Here is a 17500-nt window from a genome sequence, read left to right on the forward strand (position 1 = left end):
ATGTATATATATATATATATATATATATAATACTAGGTGATTCATCTAATAATACTAGGTGATACGGGCGCTCTTCACACCGTCGTGAGGGGCTATGCCCCCTTAACCCTTGCACGCTCCTGTGGCGTGCAATAGTTGTATTATATGGAGTATTACCTCCAATCATAATTGTGTGAGTGGATAAATATTGCACGGACAAAGGGCGTGCCATGGTTAAGGGGTCGTAGCCCCTTGAAATGGCGTGAACAGCGCACACAGGCCCTGATGAATCACCTAGTAGGTGCTGCGGATGGGGGAAGGGCTTGGGGGTGCAGTGGGTGGGGGAGGGTGGTTGTGGGGGTGGTGCGGGTGGGGGAGGGGCGGGTGCAGGAGGGCGTCCGGAGCCACCGTGGGTGGTAGAGGGGGGGGGGTGCGGGTGCCGTGGATGGGGCCCCGCAGGTACTGCGAGCGGGGGAGGGGCGGGAAATGCTTCTCCTCCTGGAAGCGGCTATGCTGCTGTCCTCCCTTTGGCAGTGGCTCTCCCGGAGACTCGCACAGCAGCCAATCACTATTGTTAGCGCCGGTGTCCCAATGCACCGCGCTAAAGGTTGCTGGGAGCAGTAGTTTATTTAGTGCGTCTACTTCCCTGTAATGCGGGACACTGGCGCTAACAATAGTGACTGGCTGGCAGAACTGTCTGACTCGCTGAATCAATGTAAAAGGTGAGAGTGCTGTGCAGTGTCAGTGTCCAGACATTACCCTCAGCGATATCCCCCACTCTATCCGTTACATTAGCCATCTCGGGGCTTCCAGGCCGGTTGGCCAGGTGCTGTGTTGCGGAGTCAGGGCCTCTGGGGATCTGTGCGCGGCTGTGGCGGGGAGGCACTTCTGTGACATCACGCGCAGAGGAGGCTCTGGTGCTCAGAGAGTATGCGGCGCTGGGAGGGCTATGAAAGCCTTCCGCTGCGCCCCTTTCACACACATCTATGCCGGTGGCCGCAGCAGCTTTTGTTCCACGTGCGCCGCGGCTAGGGAGTGGGGATTGTTGATGCCGGAGGGGGCAGGCGGACTGGCAGCAGGACATAGGGGGGCATTCCGACCTGATCGTAGCTGTGCTAAATTTAGCACAGCTACGATCACTTACTCAGACATGCGGGGGGACCCCCAGCACATGGCTAGTTCACCCAGCATGTCAGGCCACCCCCCTCCCCCACACACACACAAGTACAAAAGCATCGCACAGCGGCGATGCTTTTGTACTTGAAGAGTAACTCCCAGCCAGCGCAGCTCCTGCTGCTGGCCGGGAGTTACTCATCGCTGGCCGGGTTGCAGCGGCTGCGTGTGACGTCACATAGCCACTGTGGCCCGCCCACCTCACGGTCCGGCCATGCCTGCCCAGCGACCGCCTCTGCTGTCAATCAGGCAGAGGTGATCGCTAGGCAACGACAGCCATCGGCTGTCAGCCATGTGCCGGCGCATGTGCAGTTCTGACCTGATCGCTGCACTGCGATGAACTGCAGCGAGCGATCAGGTCAGAATGACCCCCATAGGACGCTGCAGTAAAAGTTTTTTGTTTTCTCTTACGTCCTAGAGGATGCTGGGGTCCACATTAGTACCATGGGGTATATACTGGTCCACCAGGAGCCATTGGCACTTTGAGAGTATGGGCTGGCTCCTCCCTCTATGCCCCTCCCACCAGACTCAGTTTAGAAAATGTGCCCGGAGGAGCCGGTCACAGCTAGGGGAGCTCTACAGAGTTTCTCTGGTAAAGTTTATTTTAGAGTTTATTATGTTACAGGGAGACTGCTGGCAACAGCCTCCCTGCTTCGTGGGACTAAGGGGGGGGAATTGTAGTGTCCGCCCTGCGGAGTCTGAGCCACCATCTCCGCTGACAGGACACTGAGCTCCCGAGTGGATAGATTGTTCCCCGCCACAGGGGATCGCTCACCCCAGCAGCATGCCGCCACCGCTTTACAGAGCTGAAGAAGTGGTGAGTGAGTCACCGACCCCCCTAGGAAGCGGGGGGCCGGTGTAAAGATGGCGGCAATGGGGAGGGAGCGCAATATTAACTGCGCTCCAGGAAGGTACCAAAGGCACATAGTGCGGTGCTGTGAGGAGCGCCCTGGGCCAGCGCTTACCCCCCTTCCCCCTGCACACTGGTCAGCAAGCCTGTCGGGGTCCACTGATCTCAGCCAGCAAAAGTCCTCAGTCCAGTATAAACATCTGAAGAGCGGGAAGACAGCGCCATTAAGGGGGGAGGAAGAACAGGTCCCTCCACAGCAACTCCAACTGCCAGATCCAACTGTCAGTACACGGTACCAGGGGGTTGTAGAAGGGAGGGGAGGCTGTAATTAGACTGTATGTCCTATTAAGGTGCACAGTCAGCGCTGACAAGGGGTCTCTCTTTGCTAGAAAGCAATGTGTTGGGTTGGCTCCAATCTCTGTCTCTCTCTTGCCGTTCTTAGGGGGGAAACTCTGTCTGCCCCCGTGTGTGTGTGTGTGTGTGTGTGTGTGTGTGTGTGTGTGTGGAGTGTTTGGTGGTCTCCTTTAGCTACGTCTACCCCCACCTGTGTGTGTGTGGAGTGTTTGGTGGTCTCCTTTAGCTATTCCAGGGATACTGTGTCATATGCTGCAGAGGATTTATCCTCCCAGGATGATCCCATTCCATGTAATCAGGATAGCACTGGTTTAGCACATATACCAGCAAGGGAACCATAGTGGTTTTCCTCTATCAAAACTTGGATTTCTCAGATTTCTGACAGGGTTGCTAGTAATAAATCTGCAACCCAGGTATTGCAGAGCTCTATGGCAGTATGGCCCATGTCTGCTACCTCAGGACAACCCGCTATATACCCCCACAAACGTGCGCTGGTGCATGTCACACAAGACGACACGGATACCGATTCTGACACTACAGATGGTGATGGGGATGTGTTGCGAAGGTCCGCATCTCTTGCAAAGGGGTGCAGTTGTTGATAGAGGCTATCAGGGATGTGTTAAATGTTAATGATACCACACCTGAGCAGGTTGAGGAGGCTTTTTTCACTGAAAACAAGAAAGCCTCACTAACCTTCCCTGCTTCAAAGGAGCTGAATGCTATATTTGAAAAAGCATGGGTAAACCCTGAAAAGAAGTTTCAGATCCCTAAGAGGGTTCTGGTGGCCTTTCCTTTCCCTGAAGAGGACAGCAAAAAGTGTGAAAACCCGCCAATTGTTGACGCATCTGTATCCAGACTCTCAAAAACTGTGGTTTTACCTGTTCCGGGATCTACCGCCTTAAAGGAGCCGGCAGATAGAAAGATTGATAACACACTTAAATCACTGTATACTGCCTCTGGGGCCATATTACGTCCCACTATTGCTAATGCATGGATTGCAAAGGCAGTAGTGAAGTGGTCGGCTACCTTACTTGAGGATTGGGATACGATGGATAGGGATGACGTTGCATTATATTTACGCAACATACATGATTCTGCAGGTTTTATGGTAGAATCCATGAAAGACCTGGGTTCCATGGCTGCAGGAATTTCTACCATGTCTGTTTCAGCTCGTCGGGGACTGTGGCTGCGCTAGTAGTCGGCCGACGCGGAATCCAGAAGGAGCGTGGAGTCGCTACCCTATACAGGTTAGGCTCTCTTTGGAAGAAGCTCTTGACGCGTGGATATCCACCGCTACAGCGGGTAAGTCTCTGTTTCTTCTCTCAGCAGCACCTGCTCCGAAGAAATCATTCTCCTCAGCTGCGCAGCAGTCCTTTCGGCCTAACAAGCCTAGAAAGGCCAGATCATCCAATACCTTCTTTAGAGGAGGTAGGGTTAAGTCCAAGAAACCTGCCGATGCAGGTTTCCAGGAACAAAAGCCTGCTTCAGGTACCCCAAAGTCCTCCGCATGACGGTGGATTGTACGGCCCGGTGGTGGGACCTGTGGGAGCGAGACTCAGACAGTTCAGTCATGTCTGGATATCGTCCGGCCTGGATCCCTGGGTAGTAGATATTGTGTCTCAGGGATACAGGCTGGAATTTCAAAGTCTCCCTCTTCATCGTTTTTTCAAGTCGGGCTTGCCAACCCTGTTGGAGGACAGCGCAGTGCTTCAGGACGCTGTCCAAAAGCTGGTGGAGGCACAAGTCATTGTGCCAGTGCCACCTCACATGCTGACCAAGGGTTACTATTCAAACCTTTTCGTGGTACCGAAGCCGGATGGTTCGGTCAGGCCCATTCTGAACCTAAAATCATTGAACCCCTTTCTAAAGGAGTTCAAGTTCAGGATGAAATCTCTCAGGGCGGTGATATCAGGTCTGAAAGAGGGTGAATTCCTGGTATTACTGGATATCAAGGATGCGTACCTTCACATTCTGATCTGGCTGCTGCATCAGGCTTATCTCCGCTTCGCATTGCTGGACTGTCATTTTCAGCTCCAGGCCCTGCCATTCGGCCTCTCCACAGCACCAAGGGTGTTTGCCAAGGTGATGGCGGAAACGATGATACTACTCCGCAAGCAGGGTGTGAACATCATTCCTTATCTGGACGATCTCCTGATAAAGGCATCGTCCAAGGAGAAGCTGCTGCAGTCCATTGTTGTAATGACGCGACTGCTCCAGAGTCACGGTTGGATTCGGAATTTTCCAAAGTCACATTTGGAACCAACCCAGAGATTGTCATTTCTGGGAATGATCCTGGATACGGAAGTGCAGAGGGTGTTTCTTCCACGGGACAAGGCGTTGGTGATCCAGTCCATGGTCCGGGATGTCCTGAAGCCACCCCGGGTGTCTGTTCATCAATGCATTCGCCTATTGGGAAAGATGGTGGCCTCTTACGAGGCTCTCCAGTACGGGAGGTTCCATGTTCGGACCTTCCAACTGGATCTCCTGGACAAGTGGTCGGGTTCCCACCTCCACATGCATCAGAGAATTCGTCTGTCGCCAAGGGCAAGGATCTCACTCCTCTGGTGGCTTCAATTGCAGGTTCGGAATTCAGGACTGGGTCCTGCTAACAACGGATGCAAGCATCCGGGGCTGGGGAGCAGTTACTCAAGGGGTGACCTTCCAAGAACGGTGGTCAAGCCTGGAAGCCGGCCTGCCCATCAACATTCTGGAACTAAGAGCCATCTACAACGGTCTTCTTCAGGCGGCCCCTCTTCTAAGAAACCGGGCCATTCAAGTTCAGTGGGACAACGTAACAACAGTGGCTTACATAAACCGACAGGGCGGAACGAAGAGCAGAGCGGCGATGTCAGAGGTGACAAGAATACTCCTCTGGACAGAAAAGCACGCGTTGGCGCTGTCAGCCATCTTCTTTCCGGGAGTAGACAACTGGGAAGCAAACTTCCTCAGCAGACACAATCTCCATCCAGAAGAGTGGGGACTCTATCTGGAGGTGTTCAAGAAAGTAACAGATCTTTGGGGTTGTCCCCAAATAGACATGATGGCCTCTCGTCTCAACTAGAAGCTTCTGCGTTATTATTCCAGGTCGAGGGACCCACAGGCAGTGACAGTGGACACCCTGGTGTGTCAGTGGGTGTTCCAGTCAGTGTACGTGTTTCCACCACTCCCACTCATCCCAAGAATCCTAAAGCTCATAAGAAGAACAAGGGTTCAAGCGATCCTCATTGCCCCAGATTGGCCAAGAAGGGCTTGGTACTTCTGAATCTACTGTAAGAAGAGCCGAGGCCTCTTCCTCTTCGGGAGGACCTGCTGCAGCAGGGGCCGTTCGCCTATCAAGACTTACCGCGGCTAGGTTTGACAGCATGAAAGTTGAGCGCCTGATTCTTGCTCAGAAGGGCATTCCGAATAAGGTTATTCCTACCCTCATACAGGCTAGGAAAGGAGTAACGTCTAAACATTACCATCGTATTTGGAAGAAATATGTCTCTTGGTGTGAGTCCAAGAAGTTTTCTACTGTGGAGTTTCAACTGGGACGTTTCCTCCTCTTCCTGCAAGCAGGAGTGGATATGGTTCTGATTTTGGGATCTGTAAAGGTCCAGCTTTCAGCCCTATCCATTTTCTTTCAGAAACAATTGTCTGCCCTCTCTGAGGTTCAGACTTTTTTTGAAGGGAGTTCTGCATTTCCAACCTCCCTTTGTACCGCCTACGGCGCCTTGGGACCTTAACGTGGTGTTGCAGTTCCTCCAGTCGGATTGGTTTGAACCTTTACAGGAGGTAGAGGTCAAATTTCAAACATGGAAGGCGGTCACTTTGTTGGCCTTGGCTTCTGCTAGACGTGTGTCCGAGCTGGGGGCTTTATCATGTAAAAGCCCTTAATTAATCTTCCATGAAGATAGAGCTGAGCTCCGGACTCGTCAGCAGTTTCTTCCGAAGGTTGTGTCGGCATTCCATATCAACCAACCTATTGTGGTGCCAGTGGCTACTGACTCCTCAATTACTTCAAAGTCCTTGGATGTTGTAAGGATTCTGAAGATATATGTGAAGAGAACTTCTCGTCACAGAAAGTCGGACTCTCTGTTTGTCCTCTATGATCCCAAGAAAATTGGGTGTCCTGCTTCTAAGCAGACTATTTCTCGCTGGATTAAGTTCACTATCCAGCACGCTTATTCTACAGCAGGACTGCCGTGTCCAAAATCTGTTAAGGCCCACTTTACTCGTAAAGTGGGGTCTTCCTGGGCTGCTGCCCGAGGTGTCTCGGCATTGCAACTTTGCTGAGCTGCAACTTGGTTGGGGTCGAACACGTTTGCAAAGTTTTATAAGTTCGATACTTTGGCCTCTGATGATCTGAAGTTCAGTCAATCAGTTCTGCAGGAGCCTCCGCGCTCTCCCTTCCGTTCTGGGAGCTTTGGTACATCCCCATGGTACTAATGTGGACCCCAACATCCTCTAGGACGTAAGAGAAAATAGGATTTTGGTACCTACTGGTAAATCCTTATCTCGTAGTCCGTAGAGGATGCTGGGCGCCCGCCCAGCGCTTCGTTTTCCTGCAATTGTTATTTGGTTCAGTACAACTTCATTTTAGTTGAGTACTGCTTTGTTACTTGGTAAGTAATGTTTCAGCTGTTGCTGAGTAGTTCAAGCTAGTTGACTTGATGTGCCTTGTATGTGTGAGCTGGTATGAATCTCACCACTATCTGTGTAATATCCTTCTCTCAAAGTATGTTGTCTCCTCGGGCACAGTTTCTAGACTGAGTCTGGTGGGAGGGGCATAGAGGGAGGAGCCAGCCCACACTCTCAAACTCTTAAAGTGCCAATGGCTCCTGGTGGACCCGTCTATACCCCATGGTACTAATGTGGACCCCAGCATCCTCTACTGACTACGAGAAAAGGATTTACCGGTAGGTACCAAAATCCTATTTTTTCCCCCCTATCTACAGCGCAGAGACTTGCTGCAGATGCAGTGACATACCCTCCAGCTGTACCTTTTTGGCAGATACAGTACCTTTTTTTTTATGGTCTGTACAGATTTTTGGCTCTCCAAACTTCCATTGAAAGTATAGGAAAAGGGGCGTGCCCACACCACTGTACCCGTGGCCACGCCCCCTTTTTAAATTTGTCCCGGTTTTTATGTGTAAATTGTTGGAGGGTGTGTTGCTGCAGATGCAGTGGGCCTATTTTGGGGTGTGGAGCTGGAGCTGCAGCTCCATCAGCCCCATTGTTAATCCTGCTCTGGGAACACACAGCAGCCAAAAGACAGAGCCTCCCATTGGATGTAGCCTGTGTGGGAGGGCGTTTCTTGCTCAATCAGCTATGGACTGGGTGTGATAGACCTGCTGCTAACCCAATGAGAGCTCCTAGCCATGCCCAGGGTTAGCCACACAGTCGCAGAGTGACAGATCTGGGCAATTATATAGGAGATGTAATCAATTTTACATAAATTATATGTGTCCTGTATGGACTTTATTCTCTCTAGTGCCCTCACACACAATTTTTTTTACTTTATCTAATATATTGTTTTTTGCTAACAAGGGACCGTCTACGAGGTGCAGTTGACTCCATAGAGCACGATAAAGGCATTTCTTCTTTTTTTGAGATAGATAGATACACACACACACACAGCGTGTGTATATGTGTGTGTATGTGTGTGTGTGTATATATATATATATATATATATAATTTCTCTTACGTCCTAGAGGATGCTGGGGACTCCGTAAGGACCATGGGGTATAGACGGGCTCCGCAGGGGACATGGGCACTATAAAGAATTTCAGAATGGGTGTGCACTGGCTCCTCCCTCTATGCCCCTCCTCCAGACCTCAGTTAGATCTTGTGCCCAGAGGAGACTGGATGCACTGCAGGGGAGCTCTCCTGAGTTTCTCTGAAAAAGAATTTTGTTAGGTTTTTTATTTTCAGGGAGCACTGCTGGCAACAGGCTCCCTGCATCGTGGGACTGAGGAGAGAGAAGCAGACCTACTTAAGTGATAGGCTGTGCTTCTTAGGCTACTGGACACCATTAGCTCCAGAGGGAGTCGGAACGCAGGTCTCCCCTCACTGTTCGTCCCAGAGCTGCGCCGCCGTCCTCCTCGCAGAGTCGGAAGATAGAAGCCGGGTGAGTATAAGAAGAAAAGAAGACTTCAAAGGCGGCAGAAGACTTCAGATCTTCCCTGCGCGCCATTGCTCCCACACACTACACACACTAGCAGGCACTGATGGTGCAGGGCGCAGGGGGGGGCGCCCTGGGCAGCAATAAACACACCTAAATCTGGCATTTATAAGATTAGAGGCTGCGGAGGCAGTCATTCTATAAATCCCCCGCCAGTTTTGTGATACTTTGAGCGGGACCGAAGCCCGCCGCTGGAGGGGGCGGAGCTTGGTCCTTCAGCACTAATCAGCGTAATTTTCTCCACAGAGATCTGCAGAGAAGCTGGCTCCCCGGTCTCTCCCCTGCTGAACACGGTGACACAGGGCTGAAAAGAGGAGGGGGGGGGGGGGGCACTTGTAAGGCGCAGTGAGTTTATTACACAGTAAATTAATATAAAAGCGCTATTATCTGGGAGATTGTTTCCAGTGTCAGTTGGCGCTGGGTGTGTGCTGGCATACTCTCTCTCTGTCTCTCCAAAGGGCCTTATTGGGGAACTGTCTCCTTATAACTATATCCCTGTGTGTGTGGGGGTGTCGGTACGAGTGTGTCGGCATGTCTGATGTGGAAGGCTCAGCTAAGGAGGAGGTGGAGCAGATGATTGTGGTGTCTCCGTCGGCAACGCCGACTCATGATTGGATGGACATGTGGAATGTTTTAAATGCAAATGTGACCTTATTACATAAGAGATTGGACAAAAAAAAGAGCCCAGGGAAAAAGCAGGGAGTCAATCCACGGCTTCGACTGGGTCACAGGGCCCTTCTGGGTCTCAAAAACGTCCCTTATTCCAAATAGCAGACACTGATACCGACACGGATTCTGACTCCAGTGTCGACTACGATGATGCGAGGTTACACCCAAGGGTGGCCAAAAGTATTCATTATATGATTATGGCAATAAAAGACGAGGGTGCGCATGTATAAGGAAAAGAAACCTGAGGTAACCTTTCCCCCATCTCATGAGCTGAACGAGTTATTTAAAAAAGCTTGGGAAACTCCAGACAAAAAACTGCAGATTCCCAAGAGGATACTTATGGCGTATCCTTTCCCTGCACAGGACAGGGTACGTTGGGAATCCTCACCCAGGGTGGACAAGGCTTTAACGCGCCTGTCCAAGAAGGTGGCGCTACCGTCTCTGGACACGGCAGCCCTCAAGGATCCTGCTGATCGCAGACAGGAAACTACTTTAAAATCTATTTATGCGCATACGGGTGCTTTACTCAGACCGGCAATTGCATCGGCTTGGGTATGTAGTGCAGTTGCAGCTTGGACAGATACCTTGTCAGCTGACCTTGATACCCTAGACAGGGATACCATTTTATTGACCTTAGGTCACATTAAAGACGCAGTCTTATATATGAGGGACGCTCAAAGAGACGTTGGGCTGCTAGGTTCGAGAGCCAACGCCATGGCGATATCTGCTAGGCGAGCCCTGTGGACCCGCCAATGGACGGGTGATGCTGACTCAAAGAAGCATATGGAGGTTTTGCCATACAAAGGTGAAGTTTAATTTGGGGAAGGTCTCGCGGACCTGGTTGCCACAGCTACCGCGGGTAAATCTACCTTTTTGCCTTTTGTTCCCCCACAGCAAAAGAAAACTCCACAATATCAGATGCAGTCCTTTCGGTCGCATAAGTCCAGAAGAGGTCGGGGCTCATCTTTCCTCGCCAGAGGTAAGGGTAGAGGGAAGAGAGCACCTGCTCCGGCTAGTTTCCAGGAGCAGGAGTCCTCCCCGGCTTCTACTAAATCCACCGCATGACGCTGGGGCTCCACTGAGGGAGTCCGCGACGGTGGGGGCACGTCTTCGACTCTTCAGCCAGGTTTGGGTTCTGTCAGACGTGGATCCTTGGGCGATGGATATTGTATCCCAGGGTTACAAACTGGAATTCGAAGAGGTGCCACTCGCCGATTTTTCAAGTCGGCCTTGCCAGCTTCTCTCCCAGAGAGGGAAGTAGTGTTAGCTGCAATTCAAAAGCTGTGTCAACAGCAAATGGTTGTCAGGGTTCCCCTAGTCCAACAGGAAAAAGGTTACTATTCAACCCTGGTTCGGTCAGACCCATTTTAAATCTAAAATCCCTAAACCTGTACTTGAAAAAGTTCAAATTCAAGATGGAATCGCTCCGGGCTGTGATCTTCAGTCTGGAAGGGGGGGATTTTATGGTGTCACTCGACATAAAGGATGCATACCTTCATGTTCCCATATATCCTCCTCATCAGGCGTACCTGAGATTCGCTGTACAGGACTCTCATTACCAGTTTCAGACGTTGCCGTTTGGGCTTTCCACGGCCACGAGGATTTTCACCAAGGTGATGGCGGAGATGATGGTGCTCCTGCGCAGGCAGGGAGTCACAATTATCCCGTACTTGGACGATCTCCTGATAAAAGCAAGATCGATAGATCAATTGCAGAGGAGCATGTCACTCTCCCTGAGAGTGCTGCAACAACACGGTTGGATTCTCAATCTGCCAAAGTCACAATTGATTCCAACGACTCGACTATCATTCCTAGTCATGATTCTAGACACGGATCAGAAGAGGGTTTTTCTCCCGATAGAAAAAGCCCGGGACCTCCAGAACATGGTCAGAGACCTGCTAAAACCAAAAAGAGTGTCTGTTCATCAATGCACTCGTGTTCTAGAGAAGGTGGCAGCCTACGAGGCCATCCCCTTCGGCAGGTTTCATGCAAGGTCTTTTCAGTGGGACCTCCTGGACAAGTGGTCCGCGTCGCATCTACAAATACATCAGAAGATAAGCCTGTCCCCCAGGGCCAGGGTGTCTCTCCTGTGGTGGCTGCAAAGTGCTCACCTTCTAGAGGGTCGCAGGTTCGGCATTCAAGACTGGGTTCTGGTGACCACGGACGCGAGCCTATGAGGATGGGGAGCAGTCACACAAGGAAGACATTTTCAAGGGCTATGGTCAAGCCAGGAGGCTTGTCTACACATCAATGTACTGGAGTTGAGGGCCATATACAACGGCCTAAGACAAGCGGAGGATCTTCTTCGCGACCTACCGGTTCTGATTCAATCAGACAACGTCACAGCAGTGGCTCATGTAAACCGCCAAGGCGGGACAAGGAGCAGAGTGGCAATGGCGGAAGCCACCAGGATTCTTCGCTGGGCGGAAAATCAGGTAAGCGCTCTGTCAGCGGTCTTCATTCCGGGAGTGGACAACTGGGAAGCAGACTTCCTCAGCAGACACGATCTCCATCCAGGAGAGTGGGGACTTTATCAAGAAGTTTTTACAGAGATAACAAGTCTTTGGGGAATTCCTCACATAGACATGATGGCGTCCCGCCTCAACAAGAAGCTTCGGAGGTATTGTGCCAGGTCAAGGGACCCTCAGGCAGTAGCGGTGGACGCCCTGGTGACACCATGGGTGTTTTAGTTGGTCTATGTATTCCCCCCTCTTCCTCTCATCTCAAAAATATTGAGAATCATAAGACAACAAAGAGTGAAAACCATACTCATTATTCCAGATTGGCCTCGAAGGGCCTGGTATTCAGATCTTCAGGAGATGCTCACAGAAGATCCGTGGCCTCTTCCTCTCAGGGAGAACCTGTTGCAACAGGGGCCCTGCGTGTTCCAAGACTTACCGCGGTTACGTTTGACGGCATGGCGGTTGAACGCCGAATCCTAGCTGGGAAAGGTATTCCAGAGGAAGTCATCCCTACTCTGATAAAGGCTAGGAAGGAGGTGATGGCAAAACATTATCACCGTATCTGGAGGAAGTATGTATCTTGGTGTGAAGCCATGAAGGCTCCTACGGAAGATTTCCATCTGGGCGGTTTTCTCCACTTTCTACAGACTGGAGTGGATATGGGCCTAAAATTAGGCTCCATTAAGGTACAGATTTCGGCCCTGTCTATTTTCTTTCAGAAGAAATTGGCTTCTCTCCGGGAAGTCCAGACTTTTGTAAAGGGAGTGCTGCACATCCAGCCTCCTTTTGTGCCCCCAGTGGCACCATGGGACCTTAACGTGGTATTACGGTTCCTAAAATCTCACTGGTTTGAACCGCTTCAGACGGTTGAATTAAAATTTCTCACTTGGAAGGTGGTCATGTTGTTGGCCTTGGCATCTGCAAGGCGGGTGTATGAATTGGCGGCCTTGCCTCACAAGAGCCCCTATTTGATTTTCCATGTGGATAGGGCTGAGTTGAGGACTCCTCCTCTATTTTTGCCTAAGGTGGTTTCTTCATTTCATATGAACCAACCTATTGTGGTGCCTGTGGCTACGGATGACTTGGAGGACTCCACGTCTCTGGATGTAGTCAGGGCCTTAAAAATCTATGTAGCCAGGACGGGCTCGGGTTAGGAAAACAGAAGTACTGTTTATCCTGTATGCAGCCAAAAAAGTTGGCGCTCCTGCTTCGAAGCAGACTATTGCTCGCTGGATCTGTAACACGATACAGCAGGCTCATTGTACGGAAGGATTGCCGTTACCAAATTCGGTAAAGGCCCATTCCACTAGGAAGGTGGGCTCTTCTTGGGCGGCTGCCCGAGGCGTCTCGGCTTTACAGCTTTGCCGAGCAGCTACCTGGTCGGGTTCAAACACGTTTGCAAAGTTCTATAAGTTTGATACCCTGGCTGATGAGGACCTTGTGTTTGCTCAGTCGGTGCTGCAGAGTCGTCCGCACTCTCCCGCCCGGTCTGGAGCTTTGGTATAAAGCCCATGGTCCTTACGGAGTCCCCAGCATCCTCTAGGACGTAAGAGAAAATAAGATTTTAAACCTACCGGTAAATCTTTTTCTCCTAGTCCGTAGAGGATGCTGGGCGCCCGTTCCAGTGCGGACAAAATCTGCAAGGCTTGTATATAGTTGTTGCTTACATAAGGGTTATGTTGCAGTTGAGAGCAGTCTTTAGCTGATACTGTTTTGTTCATACTGTTTACTGGTTGCGTATATTCCAGGTTATACGGTGAGGATGGTGTGGGCTGGTGTGAATCTTGCCCTTAGATTAACAAAATCCTTTCCTCGTATTGTCCATCTCCTCTGGGCACAGTTTCTCTAACTGAGGTCTGGAGGAGGGGCATAGAGAGAGGAGCCAGTGCACACCCATTCTGAAATTCTTTATAGTGCCCATGTCTCCTGCGGAGCCCGTCTATACCCCATGGTCCTTACGGAGTCCCCAGCATCCTTAACGGACTAGGAGAAAAAGATTTACCGGTAGGTTTAAAATCTTATTATAATTATATATATATATATATATATACACACACACACACACACACACACACACACACACACACACACATACATAGAGAGTACTGTGCAAAAGTTTTAGGCAGGTGTGGGGGAAAATGCTGCAAAGTGAGAATGCTTTCAAAGATAGAGATGGTAATAGATTGTTTTATTACTTAACAAAATGTAAAATTAATGAACAGAAGAGAAATCTAAATCGAATCAATGGCCCTCATTCCGAGTTGATCGGTCGCAAGGCGAATTTAGCAGAGTTACACACGCTAAGGCTACGCCTACTGGGAGTGTATCTTAGCTTCTTAAAATTGCGACCGACGTAATCGCAATATTGCGATTACAAACTACTTAGCAGTTTCTGAGTAACTTCAACCTTACTCTGCCAGTGCGATCAGTTCAGTGCTTGTCGTTCCTGGTTTGACGTCACAAACACACCCAGCGTTCGCCCAGACACTCCCCCGTTTCTCCAGCCACTCCTGCGTTTTTTCCGGAAACGGTAGCGTTTTCAACCACACGCCCATAAAACGCCGTGTTTCCGCCCAGTAACACCCATTTCCTGTCAATCACATTACGATCGCCGGAGCGATGAAAAAGCCGTGAGTAAAAATACTATCTTCATTGTTAAATTACTTGGCGCAGTCGCAGTGCGAATATTGCGCATGCGTACTAAGCGGATTTTCATTGCGATGCGATGAAAAATACCGAGCGAACGACTCGGAATGAGGGCCAATATTTGATGTGACCACACTTTGCCTTCAAAACAGCATCAATTCTTCTAGAGACACTTGCACACAGTTTTTGAAGGATCTCGGCAGGGAGGATGTTCCAAACATCTTGGAGAACTAACCACAGATCTTCTATGGATTTAGGCTTGCTCAAATCCTTCCGGGGGGGGGGGGGGGGGGTTGCATTTACCTAATTTCATCCTCCATGCCATTTCCTCTCTATGTAACGCTGCCCAGTCCTGTCCATGCCATGCCTTCCCTTTCCGGCCTATACTGTATATGTTTTGAAACTCACTGTATAGCTGTAACTGTTTCTGTACTATTCTAGAATCCTCGTCCCAGAAAGACGCCAGCTCCGGATGAGTGTGTGAAGACGATGGACTGCCAGTGTCGGGACGAGAGCCAGCCTTAGTGACCATGTTGCAGTTGCAGTGTGAGCCTCCCAGGCCTGCCTTTCCGCTGATTACTACAGACACTGAAGTCATTTGCCACCTCCAGAAGAAAGAAAATGAAACCGTGTGTTACGTCAGCTCCGTAAACCTGCGAAGTATAACTCCCATTAGCAGCTTCATGACACTCAGGACCAAGAGATCATCCCCTATTAACCTGTACATATTGCAGGGCCCACAGAACATTGCTTTCTTATTTTATCTCATTTTACAGCCCTGCAGTAAGATGACTGGGGTCAGATTGCACCCAGCGGCACCCTCTGTTTCTGTCTTGGGGTTTCCTGAGCCATACGATGTCTGCTGCTAATTAAAAGCTCTGCTTAATAAGGGCATGCCTGAGCTGTATGCTCCCCCCTCCTGCCGTTGCCTGGGAGATGAAGAATCAGAACCCACGAAGCCCCCGCTATTGGCACAGACTGCAGTATCCCCTCCTGTGAGAACCAATCACCTCCTGCGTGGAGACCAACAGCACGCAGCTCTGTAATGTCTATGTGATGGGATCACAGGCTTTAATGTTCCTTGGACAAGGCCCAGCAATCGCTCTGCCTGCAGCTTCTATCCAGGGAAGAGCTGAACTAGAAGGGTGTTACATTGATTGAAGTAAGAGAGTGAATAAACAACAAACAGATGCAGAGTAAAAGCCTTAAAAGGGTCCCAGTCATGTGAACGTCCAAGCGCTTAATTATTTTAATTTGATTTTAGCAATAAAGGCAAAACATTGTTTACCTCTTGTGAATTGGGAACAAGGCCTTGAGAACACAGCAGTTTGGGAACAGCTCCTGCAGAGAGGGAGATGCAGGAAAGGTAAGCTGCTCTTCGCTGGTAGTAATCCCATTATGACTTGGACGGTCATGTGCTTGGCTGATCTGTTATAAACATGAAAGTGATGCAAATACAGTATACGCATACTGTACCATATCTATTCTAGATGCACAATTTCCCTGATCTGTCTTTTCAGTTGCAAGAAAATTATGGTACATGTCATTTTAAGAAACAATATAGTTTACGGTAGCAGATAAGCATTTATATTCATGGAGAATTAAAATCAAATCAGTGTCAGCACTTAAGGATTAATATCACTTAGCACTGTAGCGCTCACCAATGTGGGCTGAAAGCTCAATTATAACAGTCAATTCTAGAACACTGTGATTAAACGGTTCAGTGAAAGCCACTGTCAGTTCATAGAAGAAGGAACGGCGATCGCAGTGTTCAGAGCAGAATTCAACACAAATAATCAGTCTAGAATAGATACAGAAGCATGTCAAAGCCTCCGTAAATTTAGTTTTAATCGCGTGTTTCTGCAAGCCACCACCCTGCATCCTGCGTGTCCAATTCTCTGTGTTCTAGATTGGGATAGTGATTAACACTGGTGTTCAGTAATAGTTCTAATTAAATTAAAGAAAATGATTCTAATGAGAGAAAATAATAATTGTGAATGTGCTACTAATTAAAATGTAATAATAGGCATTATAATGTGGACGCCAGAGGAATTACTGGGATCCGGCTTCTAGCAGCCCAGCATGTTACCAAATAATTTATAGCCCATGCATTTTTTACCTGTCTCCTTCCTCTTTAGCCAGCATGTTCCAGGTATGCTACGTGCAGTCTCATGGAGTTGCGATGACACAGGATTTGTAAATCTAGTCAATGTAATAAATGTCTGTTACCGGCAACTATGTTTTTTTCTGAATCTGTTTAGGCTTAAGGCGTATTCTTAATAAACCCAATTCTGCTGAATTCTGTCTGAGCATATTATTCTACTTAAATTTAACGTAAGTTTGTTATAGATCAAAATTAAGGACTCCAAGATGGTATTTTGTGGTCTTCTAAGACTATTAGGGGTATATTCAGTAATGGCCAATAGATATTGTGTTTCAGGGGCTATAATACACATTTACTGACAATGTTTGATATTAATGTTAGTACAGTATGTGTGTTTTATTCCCTGAAATACAATATCATTTCAGACCGATTAAGAGTAATTTTAAAACGATTAAAATAGACTTTTAGTAAATATACCTCTTACTGTTCCTGCCAGCGTTCATGCTTTTACCCTATTTTTTGGAGGGGGGGGGGGTGTCTAATTCTCATCAGCTCTCTTCCCTGAGAGACCAAATCCATGTAAATAATAGGTTACCAATCAGGACACACATTGGGCCGGATGTAATGACGCCTAAGTTCGGCGGCCGAGCAGGATGCCGGCTGTTCTCAGACATTTATTTAAAGGGGCAATCACTTAAAAGGCATGGATTTGCCTTGTAAGTGATCGCCCCTTTATAAAAACATCCAAGTTCGACAGGCATCCCGCACGGCCGCAGAACTCGGGCGTCATTACATCTGGCCCGTAATCTTATTTAATTACACCCAATCACCCTCACCAGTAATTTACTGGGGAACAGTCAATACTTGGTGGATAGTACTGACTTAGTGTAGCAGCTCCCAGTCTTCCGATTAGAAGCGTCATCACAGAGATTATGGACTATGGGCCAGATTATCACCCGGACAATGGGCCTAATTCAGACCTGATCACAGCAGAAAATTTGTTCTCTAATGGGCAAAACCATGTGCACTGCAGGTGGGGCAGATATAACATGTGCAGAGAGAGTTAGATTTGGGTGGTGTGTGGTCAAACTGAAATCTAA

At 49.1% G+C, this 17500-nt stretch overlaps 1 protein-coding gene across 2 annotated transcripts in view; it reads left to right on the top strand.

The window, feature by feature from the left end:
- The window catches only part of DPH1 (diphthamide biosynthesis 1), a 552655-nt gene extending 536060 nt beyond the window's left edge, over positions 1-16595 (top strand). For both annotated transcript variants that reach the window (XM_063956121.1, XM_063956120.1), the window contains one exon: positions 14738-16595. In XM_063956121.1, the coding sequence (XP_063812191.1) occupies positions 14738-14821 (84 nt within the window). In that variant the 3' untranslated portion in view covers positions 14822-16595. The remainder of the gene's footprint in view (positions 1-14737) is intronic.
- Positions 16596-17500: the final 905 nt, after the last annotated feature.

This window comes from Pseudophryne corroboree, chromosome 2, assembly GCF_028390025.1.
Source record: "Pseudophryne corroboree isolate aPseCor3 chromosome 2, aPseCor3.hap2, whole genome shotgun sequence".
Taxonomy (NCBI): domain Eukaryota; kingdom Metazoa; phylum Chordata; class Amphibia; order Anura; family Myobatrachidae; genus Pseudophryne; species Pseudophryne corroboree.